At 50.7% G+C, this 13869-nt stretch overlaps 1 protein-coding gene and 1 pseudogene across 2 annotated transcripts in view; one reads left to right on the top strand and one right to left on the bottom strand.

Annotated features, from left to right (window-relative positions):
• The window catches only part of RIPOR3 (RIPOR family member 3), a 106797-nt gene that overhangs the window by 23889 nt on the left and 69039 nt on the right, over positions 1–13869 (bottom strand). For both annotated transcript variants that reach the window (XM_017888140.1, XM_017888141.1), the window contains exons 3-6: positions 10058–10204; positions 5928–6006; positions 1133–1156; positions 789–842 (exon numbers count right to left, since the gene is read on the bottom strand). In XM_017888140.1, coding sequence (XP_017743629.1) covers positions 789–842; positions 1133–1156; positions 5928–6006; positions 10058–10204 — 304 coding nt within the window. The remainder of the gene's footprint in view (positions 1–788; positions 843–1132; positions 1157–5927; positions 6007–10057; positions 10205–13869) is intronic.
• LOC108539431 (60S ribosomal protein L36 pseudogene) lies at positions 10759–11115 on the top strand (annotated as a pseudogene).

The raw sequence follows: 13869 nt of genomic DNA on the forward strand, positions 1-13869 counted from the left end.
GCCTGCCACCCCTGCCTCGCCTGCCTCACCCGCCCCCCCTGCCTCACCCACCACCCCGCCTCACCCACCACCCTGCCTCACCCACCTCGCCCACCTTGCCCGCCTCACCCGCCTCGCCTGCCTCGCTGGCCTCCCCGCCTCGCCCGCCACCCCGCCTTGCCCGCCACTCCTGCCTCGCCTGCCTTGCCTGCCTTGCCTCCGTCGCCTACCTCGCCTGCCTCTCCTGCTGCATACCCAGCTACTGGCAGCAACTGGCACACAGTGTGCACAGCAAAAATGAGTGAAAGGGACAAGGGAATCTGTCCCTTCCCCTCCTCTGCCTGGTTTTTCAACAACGAAACAGGAGGTGAGTTTGTGATAGCCTGCCACCCACTGGGCAGTGCGGGGAGTAAAGCAAGATCATGAAACTGCAGACTCTAAAGCTTAAGGATCTGCTGTGCAACCTTGGGCGAACCCATGTTCCTCTCTGGACCTCTGCTTTTCCATCTGTACAATGGGCTGGGAGGGTTCAACATTCCCAGCCATCTAAGGCTGAGCATGAGGTCTTTCTGCATCAACTGAAGAAAGAGCACATACGGTCCTCAGGGAGTCCCACCTCGGGGCTGAGCCCCTGCTGTCCCTCAACTGTCCCAAGGCCCCTGCTTATCCTTAGCCTTCTGCAGCTGCCCCATACCCCAAGGCCCTGACCCCTGCTCCGAGGGCACCTCCCCAGCTCCTACTAACCTAGCTGAGGCCCAGCAAGCTGGCACTGCCCCGCCCCACCCTGCAACACCCACGAGCCAGCTGACCTTGCTGATGTGAAACTCCATCTTCCGAATGTGCCTTTCCACACAGCGCGTTTGCTTCTCCCGGAAAAAGGGAAGATGTTTGCAAAGTCGCCTGGGCCACCCGCCAGCCCCGCTTGCCCCTGCCACCCTCCTGCAGGTCCTAACTCAGAGAATGGGGTTTAGTGCTGGGCCGGGCCCTCACCATCCCTGAGGAAGGCTCATCACAGAGCCTCAGTCTTCCCATTCCTAAAATGGGGAGGAAACCCAGGTGTTCTGCCCATCGGGCAGCCAGGAGGATGCAATGAGGCACAGTCATTCTCATCCAGCAGGGCCCTGCCCACCTCACTCACCATATGCAGACTCACCTTGTCCAGGTCATAATAGAAAGCCTGTGAGGGAGGAAAGGAAGGCGGAAGAAGCTGTCAGAGTCCCACGTGTTCCTCCAAGGCCTATGAGGCTCTATGCTGGCAGTGCCTGAGCTCAGAGTCAGAGGACAGAAAGCCATGTCTACAGCCACCCCCACTCCTTCCTCTGTCAATGGCAGGCTGCTGTCCACGCCAAGGACAGCACTGATTAAACACATGCACTTTGGATGAGGCAGTTCTAGGTCTTCTATTTCCCAGCTGTGTGTCCCAGGCAAGTCATTCAACCTCTCTGGGCCTCCATTTCCTGCTATGTAAAGCAGGGTAGGAGAAGCGCCTGCCTCATAGGGAGAAAAAAGGACACAGCAGGCCCTTGACAAAATGGGAACCATTGGGATTGAAGGGATGGCCTCAGCCATGACCAAAAGAATGTGAGGGGGATGGAAGCGGGAGGGGCACATGGCACAGAAGTTCAAGCCTTAATGGTGAATTCCTAAGTCTATCCATTCCAGAGGCCAGGGTGCGACCAAGACAAATAATATATCATCAGGGCAGGCAAACCTTTCCATAGGTTCATAAAGGGCCAGATAGTAAATATGTCAGTCTTGGCAGGCCAGGGCGCCCCATGCCAAGATCTATAAATTAGAACCATCCTGGCCAGGCACAGTGACTCACGCCTGTAATCCCAGCACGTTGGGAGGCTAAGGTGGTCAGATCACTTGAGGTCAGGCGTTTGAGACCAGCCTGGCCAACATGGCGAAACCCTATCTCTACTAAAAATATAAAAACTAGCTGGGCATGGTGGTGCATGCCTGTAATTCCAGCTACTTGCCAGACTTGAGGCAGGAGAATCACTTGAACCTCAGAGGTGGAGGTTGCAGTGATCCAAGATCACGCCACTGTACTCCAGACTGGGTGACAGAGCGAGACTCAATCTCAAAAAAAAAAAAAAAAAAGTAGGACCATCTAAAACATACACATCTTTGCCTACCTTAGAGTTACTTCTAGAACCAAGAAAGAGAATGTGAAGTGGGCCTAAGTCATGTGAAGTACGGTACCTGCCTGTGGGGTTAAATTCATCAGGGTCAAAGTTCTGTCCTAACTAAGCAACTCTGCCATCATAGCGGGAAAGCAGCCACAGACAATATGTACATGAACAAGTGTGGCCAAGAAACTTTTTTTTAAACAAATGTTTAAAAAACTCTTGTTTTTTAAGTGACTCTAATTTTAAAATATAGTGACTCTAATTTTCACTGGCTGTTAATTGCCAGTGGAGATTACAGTCACTATGTCTGCACCTGGAGGGGTTACCATGAGGTTGGAGATCCACCAGGAAGAAAAAGTAAGCTGTAGGAGAGTATGTAAATTGACATTTCATTTTTGTAAGACAATTATTAACTCACAACTGCTAAACACATTTACATGATTATGTGACCAGAGAGAAAAATATGGAAAGATCAATACAAGATTGTTCTCAAGGGTTAAACAGGGTGGGACACAGAAGATCGAATGGAGGAGGCCATCAATCTAGAGAGAAAGAAGGATTCAACCCCAAAAAGTCCCATGTATGTATTTATGTGAAATTGTACGTATACGATAAAGAAATAAAAATTCCATTTAAGCCAGGTGAAGTGGCTCACACCTGTAATCCTAGCATTTTGGGAGGCCAAGGCAGGAGGATCACTTGAGCCCAGGAGTTCAAGACCAGGCTGGGCAACATAGCAATATCCCATCTCTACAAAAAATTTAAAAATTAGCTGGGCATGGTGGCATACACCTGTAGTCCCAGCTACACGAGAGGCTGAGGTAGGAGGATTGCTTGAGGCCAGGAGTTCAAGGTGATGGAGAACTATGATCATACCACTGCACTTCAGCCTGGGTGACAGAGTAAGACCTTATCTCTTTAACAATAAATGAATGAATGAATGAATGAATGAATGAATGAATGAATGAATAAATAAAATCTTTTTAAAATTAAGAAACAATTAAAACTTCATTTAAGAAATAAAGAAATAGGACTGGCGCGGTGGCTCATGCCTATAATCCTAGCATTTTGGGAGGCCAAGGTGAGTGGATCACCTGAGGTCAGGAGTTCGAGACCAGTCTGTCCAACATGGTGAAACCCCCTCTCTACTAAATAAAAAATACAAAAATTATCCTGGCATGATTGTATGCACCTGTAATCCTAGCTACTCAGGAGGCTGAGGCAGGAGAATCACTTGAGCCTGGGAGACAGAGGTTACAGTGAACGGAGATCTTGACACTGCACTCTAGGCTGGGTGACAGAGCGAGACTCCATTCCGAAAAAAAAAAAAAAAAAAGAAATAAACAAAGAGGAAAGATCCCAAGCCTTTGAAAAGAAGAGTGACTACCCAGCAACGTCTCGAAAACCAATATCTTTTTTAAATGAGAACCAGCAGTGTCACAGGAGCAGGACCCAACATAGGCATCTTGCTGTGTGGCTCCAGTGTGGTCACTGTGCCCCGGCCTCAGTGTGCCCATCTATGACATGGCAGCAGCTAAAATATACGTGTATTTATACTCTCGCCTACTTTAGAGTTACTTCTAGAACGGAAAGAATGGGAAAGGAAGTCCACGGGGTGAGACTCGCTGCACCCACGTGAGAAGAGGGGCAGGTGCTGGAGCTGGATGAGATCTTGACAGCTCCTCCTCCCACCATCTGCTGCGGGTCATCCGCCCAACTGCCCACCAAGGGTGAGGCATGCTAAGCTTGGCAGACCTTTCCCTCCCCAAGTCCCTAGCACACACATGAGGCTGGGCCCTTACCTCTCCCACCCTTCCCACTCCAAGGCCCTCTTTGCTGGAGCCAGGATACAGAGAAAGCCGCTTGCTGGCTTGCTTATTTCATTCATTCATTCATTCATTCATTCATTCATTTATTCATTGAAACAGAGTCTGGCTGTATCATCCAGGCTGGTGTGCAGTGGTGTGATCTCACCTCACTGCATCCTCCGCCTCCTGGGTTCAAGCTATTCTCCTGCCTCAGCCTCCCGAGTAGCTGCGACTACAGCTGCCCACCACCATGCCTGGCTAATTTTTGTATTTTTAGTACAGATGGGATTTCATCATGTTGGCCAGGCTGGCTTCAAACTCCTGATCTCAAGTGATCCACCCGCCTTGGCCTCCCAAAGTGCTGAGATTACAGGCGTGAGCCACTGCACTGAGCCGCTGGATGCTATTTTAGTAGAAAAACCCATCTCCCCTCCTCGATTTCCCAGTCCCTCAGTCAAGCTGGTGGCCTGCTCTGCACGTTGGTGCTTTGGAGGAGGGATTCTGGGAAACACTGGCTGGGAGGAGAATCCCACAGCAGCAAGGCCTCCCTGCTTTTGTTTCCAGATCTAATTCATTAAGGACGTGGGGTTTTCGCAAGGCAGCAGCGGAGACTTCCCAGATAAAAGGAAGATAAAAGATAAAAAGAAGACTTCCCAGATAAAAGGAAGATAGAAGGATGAAGTCCCTGAGCAGTGGGATCCTAGCCATGTCACCAGATAAAATACAGGACACCTAATTAAAATTAAAATTTCCAATAAACAAGGAACAATTATTTTCGCATAAGTATGTCCCAGAGATTACATGGGATATACTTATACCTAAACAAATTTGTGATTTGTCTGAAAAACCAAAATGGGAGGCCGGGCACAGTGGCTCATGCCTGTAATCCCAGCACTTTGGGAGGCCGAGGCAGGCAAATCACCTGAGGTCAGGAGTTTGAGACCAGCCTGACCAACATGGTGAAACCTTGTCTCTACTAAAAATGTGAAAAAACAGCTGGGTGTGATGGTGGGTGCCTGTAATCCCAGCTACTCAGGAGGCTGAGGCAGGAGAATCGCTTGAACCTGGGAGGCAGAGGTTGCAGTGAGCTGATATCGCGCCACTGCACTCTAGCCTGGGCAACAGAGTGAGACTCCGTCTCAAAAAAAAAAAAAAGTTTTAATGAGGTATGCTATTTGTGAGTGTGTGTGTGTGTGTGTGTGTTGCTAAGTCTGTCTCTGCTAAGGGAAAGGCAAAAACCAGAGCAGGTGAGCCTTGGGCAACACAGGGCCCAGGGCCAGCCTCAAAGACACTGCCTTGGCTGGACACGGGAGGACTGCTGGAGCCCAGGAGTTCAAGACCAGCCTAGGCAACATGATGAGATCCTGTATCTAAAAAAACATTTTAAAAATTGGCCGGGCATGGTGGTGCACGCCTGTAGTCTCAGTTACTTGGGAGGCTGAGGTAAAAGGAACGCTTGAGCCCAGGAGGTGGAGGTTGCAGTGAGCCGGGATTGTGCCACTGGACTCCAGCCTGGGCAACAAAGGGAAATCCTGTCTCAAAAAAAAAAAGACGCTCCCCTGATGATGGCAGGAAATGCTGCCTGTCAGCTGTACACTGAAGGAACATGCAGGCTTCATCAAGGACAGTGGCAGGGGCCACTGTGACATACCCAAGATGTGACACCTGACCCACTTTCCTGGCATTACAGAAGCCATCTCAAGTCCAGGTCACCTGATGGCCAAGGTCTATAAAGTAGGACCACGTAAAAGAAATGCACCTCTCTACACTGCCCACCTTAGCGTTACTTCTAGAACCGAGAGAGAGTGTGACGTGGGCCTAAAACGTGTGAACTGCTGTATGTGCCAAAGTGAAGTTAACTCAGCACAACATAAAGAGGCTATTCCATAAACCTCTAGTTCTGAGACAGAGTCACACCGTGACGTAGGCTAGGGGGAACGTAGGGTTCATCTTTTACTCCTGGCCAAGGCTATCTGGGTGGGAAGCAGGCAGGGAGGGGTCTCACCAGCCTGGAATTCCTCCTGGTGTCCTGGTGGCGTCCAGACAGGTGGTCCAGCTCAGCCTGCTGCACACACAGATACTCCCTGCAAGGAGAGCGAGGAAGAGTTTCAAACAGAAGAGGAACAAGAAAGGGAAAGGAAACAAGCCAAATGGACAGTGTCCCGTGTGGAGAGCAGACACGGGGCTCAGCGGGGCTCAGCGGGGCTCAGCGGCAGGCAGGAAGCCCAGCCCGCTCACACTGGGGGCTGTGTGCCCAGCACCATGCAAAATTGGTTACGGGGAAGTTCCTAGTTAATTCCCCCACCAGGCCCACAAGTAGGTCCTACTGTTATTATGTGCATTTTATTTATTTATTTATTTATTTATTTATTTATTTATTTTTTGTTTGTTTGAGACAAGGTCTCCCTCTCTTGCCCAGGCTGGAGTGCAGTGGTGTGATCACAGCTCACTGCAACTTCTACCTCCTGGGTTCAAGTGATTCTTGTATCTCAGTCTCTTGAGCAGCTGGGACTATGGGTGTGTGCCACCACACCTGGCTGATTTTTGTATTTTTAGTAGAGATGGGGTTTCACCATGTTGGCCAGGCTGGTCTCGAACTCCTTGACCTCAGATGATCCGTCTGCCTTGGCTTCCAAAAGGGCTGAGATTACTGGCGTGAGCTACTGTGCTCAGCCTAGTATAAGTATTTTAAAGATAGACAAACCAACCCTCGAAGGCAGCAAGTACCCCAGCCCTGGTCACACAGCAGAGAAGGGGCTGAACCCAGGTCTGAAATCACACAGTGGCCTTCAGAGCCCAAAATCTTCACCCCCTCCCAAGCTGGGGCCCAGCTCATGGGGAGGTCATCAGGGCACACCTCCCTCAAGGTCAAGGGTCTAGGCCAGGCGCAGTGGCTCACGCCTGTAATCCTAGCACTTTGGGAGGCTGAAGTGGGCGGATCACAAAGTCAGAGATCGAGATCATCCTGGCCAACACGGTGAAACCCCATCTCTACTAAAAATACAAAAAAATTAGCTGGGCGTGGTGGCGCACACCTGTAGTCCCAGCTACTCAGGAGGCTGAGGCAGGAAAACTGCTTGAACCCGGGAGGCGAAGGTTGCAGTGAGCCGAGATGGCGCCACTGCACCCCACCTGGGCAACAGAGCAACTCTGTTCCAAAAAAAAAAAAAAAGAAGAAGGAGGGGTCTAGATTTGGGGGGCCAGGGCAGGGAGTCCCATCTTACTGGATTTGCTGAGTCACCCCACGAAGGTCACTCACCCTCTCTGGGCTCTACTGACACCACCTCAAATGTGGAAAAGATAGCTTCTGCCAGGCTGCTACTCACTGAGGTGTTGAGCTCTCTGAGAAGAAGGGGCGGCCTCAGCCCCAGACAAGTCTCAAACATGTGGTCCTTAAAGGACACAGAATCTGCCCTTCAGAAACATACTCTACCCTCCATGCACATGCCAGCTCCAACTCTGCACAATCCCAGCTCGCTGCAACCTCCATCTCTACAGGGTTTTGCCATATTGCGATGCTGGTCTCAAACTCCTAGGCTCAAGGAATCCGCCTGCCTCAGCCTCCCAAAGTCCTGGGATTACAGGGTGGTCACCACTGTGCCCGACCAAGGATGTATATTTTGAAAACCATTTCATTCTAAGGTGGTTTCACTTTTTTTTTTTTTTTTTTTTGAGTCTTGCTCTGTCACCTAGGCTGGAGTGCAATGGTGCGATCTTGGCTCACCACAACTCCCACCTCCCAGGTTCAAGTGATTCTCCTGCCTCAGCCTCCTGAGTAGCTGGGATGACTGACATGCCCCATCATACCAGGCTAATTTTGTATTTTTAGTAGAGACGGGGTTTTACCGTGTTGGCCATGCTGGTCTCAAACTCCTGAACTTGTGATCTGCCTGCCTTCACCTCCCAAAGTGCTAGGATCACAGGCCCACCGCGCCTGGCCTGGTTTCAACTTTTAATTGACTCTGGTTCCTCTTTTGGGTGCCCCGTCTATAAATAAGAGATGTAGGGGCTGGGTGTGGTGGCTCAAGCCTGTAATCCCAGCACTTTGGGAAGCAGAGGCAGGTGGATCACAAGGTCAGGAGTTCAAGACCATCCTGGCCAATATGGTGAAATCCCATTCTACTAAAAATACCAAAAAATTTAGCCAGGTATGGTGGCAGATGCCTGTAGTCCCAGCTCCTTGGAAGACTGAGGCAGGAGAATAGCTTGAACCCAGGAGGCGGAGGTTGCGGTGAGCTGAGATTGTGCCACCACACTACAGTCAGGGTAATAGAGTGAGACTCCGTCTCAAAAAAAAAAAAAGAGATGTAGGTAGGAGAGAGTTTAGGGTCTAAGTACCACTGTATCTGGGGAAAATCACTCCGGGAAACCACTTTTTGGCCCACGAGGCCCCCTGTCATCTGGTCCCCGTTGCCCCATGACCTCATCCTGTTTCCTTTGGCTCTAGCCACGCTGGCCTCCTTGCTGTGCCCCAGGGCCTTTGTGTATGTGGCTAGCCTGGCCTGGAATGTTCTTTTCCCATTATCTGCATGGCTCACTCCACCCCTTCAGGCGTGTGCTCCCATGTCACCTTCTCAGCAAGGCCTTCCCTTCCAACTGCCCAATTTAAAATGAACCCTCCCTGCCTCCGCCTTCTTACCCTGGCCTGTTTTCCTCTGTGGCCCTTAACATCATCTGATAGTCTCTGTACTTTTCTTTGCTGCATTGTGTATTGTCTGTCTCTCCCCCACTAGGAGTCAGCTCTGCAGTGGGTAGGGATTTTGTGTGTTTAGTTTACTTCTGTCCCCTGGCCTGGCACTCTGTAAGCCTCAATAAATATTTATGGGCTGAGCACGGTGGCTTATGTCTGTAATCCCAGCACTTTGGGAGGCCAAGGCAGGCAGATCACTTGAGTCAGGAGTTCAAGACCAGCCTGGCCAACATGGCAAAACCCTGTCTCTACTAAAAATACAAAATATTGGCTGGGCACGGTGGCTTACGCCTGTAATCCCAGCATTCTGGGAGGCTGAGACGAACGGATCACCTGAGGTCAGGAGTTTGAGACCAGCCTAGCCAACATGGTGAAACCCTATCTCTACTAAAAATACAAAAATTAGCCAGGCGTGGTGGCAGGCGCCTGTAATCCAGCTACTTGGTAGGCTGAGGCAGGAACTACTCTCGGCCTCTGCTTTCTCATCTGTAAAATAAGGAGCCTAGGCCAGGTGTGGTGGCTCACGCTTGAACACTGTGAGGTTGCAGTGAACCGAGATCATACCATTGCACTCCATCCTGGACAACAAGAGTGAAACTCCATCTCAAAAAAAAAAGGAAAAAAAAAAAAAATATATATATATATAAGCCCGGTATGGTGGTGTGCACCTATAGTTCCAGCTAGTCGGGAGGCTGAGGCAGGAGAATTGCTTGATCCCCAGGGGCAGAGGCTGCCGTGAGCCGAGATTGCACCACTGCACTTGAGCCTGGACAACAGAGCAAGACTCCATCTCAAAAAAAAATGTGTGGAGTGACTCATGCTTCCTGTGCGGGCCTCAGCCCAGCTCATCAGTCGGTCTCTGAGCAAGTCTGTCCTTCACTCAGACACCCACCGCCCTGACCTCCTGTGTGTGTGAGCTCACACTTCAGGCTTCCACTGTGGGCCCTTTGCCTGTGCTGTTGCCTCTGCCTACGACACTTGTCCCCCAGAGGTGAGCATGGTGGCGCCTTTTCAGACCGTTTGTGTGTCAGACACTGTCAGCAGCTCCTCGGTGACTGCCAGGATCATCCTGTCTGCTGAGGCTCTCAACACACCATCTCTCTGTTACCCTTCTTCACTGCACTCAGCACAGGTGGAAGTTCCATGATGGACTGCATGATTGATTGCATTGCTTCTTGATTGATTGTATCGAATCTGCTCCTCTGCACTGCGTGCTCCACAAGACCAGAGTCCTCCTGCCTTAGTCACTGCCAGGTTTCCAGTGCCCAAGAACCGGGCTGAGCACATAGCTGCACCCTGACATACTTGTTGACTAAACGAATGACCAGGAACTTAACCTGTCACCTCTTGTAGACAAGACCCACCCACGCTTCCCCAGGAAGAGACAGAGAGGAGGCGAGGTAGAAGAATGCACTTCTTAAAAGCAGCACACAGCCCAGCCTTACTTGAGGCCTCTTTTCAATGCTTTGAAGATCTTCTTCACCTGCTGGGGCTTGGGGTCTGCACAGACCGACCCCTTTCGCAGCGTGCCATACAACTTGGAGGATTTTGCAGGCATTCGCGATCTCACGGAGTTCCTGTTGATGGACTTTCTGTGAGAAGGGGTGGAGAGGAAGAGAAGTCAGAGGAGGGTCCTGACAAAGCCCTCTCCAGGGGCAGACACTTTGGAAATAGTGACCAGAGCCACAGGGAGTCAGGAGACCCGGCTCAGTCCCACCCCCATCACCACCAAGCAGTATGGTCTCCAGAAAGTTATGGAGCCTCTCTGAGCCTCTGCTTTCTCATCTGTATAATAAGGATCCGGGGCCGGGCACGGTGGCTCACGCTTGTAATCCCAGCACTTTGGGAAGCTGAGGCAGGTGGATCACCTGAGATCAGGGGTTCAAGACCAGTCTGGCCAACGTGGTGAAACCCTATCTCTACTAAAAATATAAAAATTAGCCAGGTGTGGTGGTACGTGCCTGTAATCCCACTTACTCCAGAGGCTGAGGCACAAGAATCACTTGAACCTGGGAGGCGGGAGGTTTCAGTGAGCCGAGATTGCACCACTGCACTCCAACCTGGGTGACAGAGTGAGACTCTGTCTTAAAAAATAAATAAATAAAAATAAAAATAAGGAGCCTGGATTTGAGGATTAAGAGTAATAAAGCCCTTCTGCCATGGCAGCCACTGGAGAGCAGCAGCCTTGGCTCTGCACTACCCTATGGCCATGGGCCTCAACAAGGACCACAAGGTGACCAAGAGCGTGAGCAAGCCCAGACACAGCCGCCACAGCGGGCGTCTGACCAAATACGCTGAGTTTGTGTGGGACGTGATCTGAGAGTTGTGTGGCTTCGCCCCATACGAGCGGGGCGCCATGGAGTTACTGAAGGTCTCCAAGGACAAACGGACCCTCAAGTTCATCAAGGAAAGGGTGGGGATGTACAACCGCACCAAGAGGAAGCGGGAGGAGCTGAGCAATGTTCTGGCTGCCATGAGGAAAGCCACTGCCAGGAAAGACTGAGCCCCATCCCTGCCCTCTCCCAGAAATAAAGAACAGCTTGACAATTAAAAAAAAAAAAAAAAAATTAACAGTAATAAAAGTCTGGTATCAGAAATGAACTTACAGCAAGAAATACAATCAAGCAGCCCAAATGCCAATGCTCTCTGATCAGCATGCTCTGCTTGTGCAGGCAAAGCTGTGTAGGAGGCCAAGTCATAGTCCTGTGCTTTACCCACGGGGAGGCATCTGTTGGCTTTACCTGCCCAGCATCCATCCCCTCCCTCTAGTAGTAGCACCTCAGTTTTCCTCGGGCACCTCCCCAGCTTTGCTTTTTATACTTGTGGTTTAGGGGAAAGGTAGCCTTACCAATCAACATGCACACACACATTGCACACGCACACATGCACACGAGCATTCTTCTACAAATCCACATCCCAGGCCTGTGCTAGTCAACATATTCTGCTCCCCTAGGCCAAGAAATATGGGGATCAAGCCTGGTCAGTAGCCAGCCGGGAGTTCAGAATTCACAGAAGGGAGAAGGGTTTTTTCCCTTGGCATTGCTAACCTGGGGAACATACACCAGGGACTTCCAGCCTCCTCCATTTGCCACCATGTAGGGAAACTGGAGCCAACAGAGAGAGGAACAAACAGAGTCAGGCCAAATCTCTATGACAGTGAGTTCCTGGATCCAGCTATGTCTAAAGCTGAACCTGCCCATGGGCTTTGCAGTTACATGAGCCAACTGACTCTTTTTTAGCTTAAGCCAGCTGGAGTTGGGATTGTGGACTGGATGATCCTAAAAACTGCCTTTCAGTGGTGACGGCTGGGTCCCCCAACCTTTAGAGATGTAGCAGCATCTCAAGACTGATTACAGGAGTACGAGGCCAGGGCACCCTCATCACAGCACAGGGCTGGTTTCCCTGGCATCTAAGCCCCTTCTCAGGATCCCATAACTTATCCGTGAGGCTTGAGGACCAGGCTGGCTGATGAAGCCTTTGCTCACCAACAGATGTGTTGAAGTCCGCTCTTAGCCCTCTAAAGCCATCGGCCAGGTGCCCTGGCACCAGGTATCACTTAATGACCACATTCTCACAAAAGAGACATGGCGGAAATGACTCTTAGAACTAACTTTGGCATCAGTTCTTTTTTTCACCCAGCCTAGAGCGCAATAGTGCAATCTCGGCTTATGGCAACATCCACCTCCCGGGTTCAAGTGATTCTCCTGCCTCAGCCTCCTAAGTAGCTGAGATTACACAGGCGCGCACCACCACACCTGGCTAATTTTTGTATTTTTAGTAGAGACGGGGTTTCACCACAATTGTCCAGGCTGGTCTCAAACTCCTGACCTCAAATGATCCATCTGCCTCAGCCTCCCAAAGTACTGGGATTACAGGCGTGAGCCACCGCGCCTGGCTCAGCATCAGTTCTCACAGGGGACTCCTGGCCCTTCTCTTCCAACTCCTCCTCTTCCCAGGGACAGGAATAAGGGTATGCTGGAAGCAGCTTCAACCCACCGCAAAAGCTGACTGAGCAACAAAAGAAACAGGCTATGAACAGCCTTGTGAAGCAGACCGCCCGCCACACACATGCCCTCATCCACCCATTGGCTCCGGACTGCAGAGAGAGAGAGGAATAACCAGTCTTAAGTAAGGACCTGCATTTGGGGGGTCCTTTTATCAAAACAACTTCATCTCTACACTAACACACCACCCAAGCCTCTGTCTTTTCATCGGTAAAATGGGACCACATAATACATCAGAGGCTGGTGCTGTGAATTCTATTAGATGCCAGGCCCAAAATATGGCACAAAGGAGACCTTTGACATGCAAGCTATTGTCAGAATCATCACATCCTATCTGTATCTTTCCCCTGGCTCACAGCTTAGAAAACATTAGGTGCAGGCTGGGCACTGTGGCTCACGCCTGTAATCCCAGCACTCCAGGAGGCCAAGGCGGGTGGATCAACCGAGGTCTGGAGTTTGAGACCAACCATGTTTAGCATGAAACCCCGTCTCTGCTAAACAAAAAATTAGCTGGGCGTGGTGGTGAACACCTGTAATCCCAGCTACTCGGGAGGCTGAGGCAGGAGAATCGCTTGAACCTGGGAGGCAGAGGTTGCAGTGAGCCTAGATCATGCCACTGCACTCCAGCCTGGGCAGCAAGAGCGAAACTCCGTCTAAAAAAAAAAAAGAAAAAAGAAGAAAATATTAGGTGCTTCGTAAATATTAAGCTCAGCTGAATGGGGGAAAATACAGCATCCCAAGGGGATTGGAGAACAGCGATCCTGGCCCCTGCAGGCAGAGTGGGACAGCGAGTGCACCCCTGGGTGTTCCCAGCTGGGGACAGAGGGAGCAAGGGTGGCGAGGGGGACCTGTTGTGCTCTGGGAGTGGACAGCAAGGAGCAAGGTTTGACCCAAGCAGAAGTGGGAGTCTGCAGACAGCCTGGACCCAGGGCCTCTCTAGCTTTGGAGACCCAGGATGTGTGAGAGGAGCAGAAGGGCAGCTCCCAGAGAAAGTCCAGCTTCCGACAGCTTTACAATGACAGGTAATGTCTGTAGAGCAGAGAAACTAAGCTCAGGCCGGGCTACTGGGCCGCTGAACAGCTGACACCACAAGCCCAAGGGCTCCGGGAGCTTAGTGAGAACACATGAGCTTAAGTAACTGGGGCAACTGCAGCCACCAGGAGCTCACTAAGGGCTTTATAGAACTATCTCGACTTTCACAACCACCCTAGGAGACAGGTGTTATTATATATATATATATATATATATATATA

The sequence above is a fragment of the Rhinopithecus bieti genome, unplaced genomic scaffold, assembly GCF_001698545.2.
Source record: "Rhinopithecus bieti isolate Rb0 unplaced genomic scaffold, ASM169854v2 scaffold_15834, whole genome shotgun sequence".
Lineage (NCBI taxonomy): Eukaryota > Metazoa > Chordata > Mammalia > Primates > Cercopithecidae > Rhinopithecus > Rhinopithecus bieti.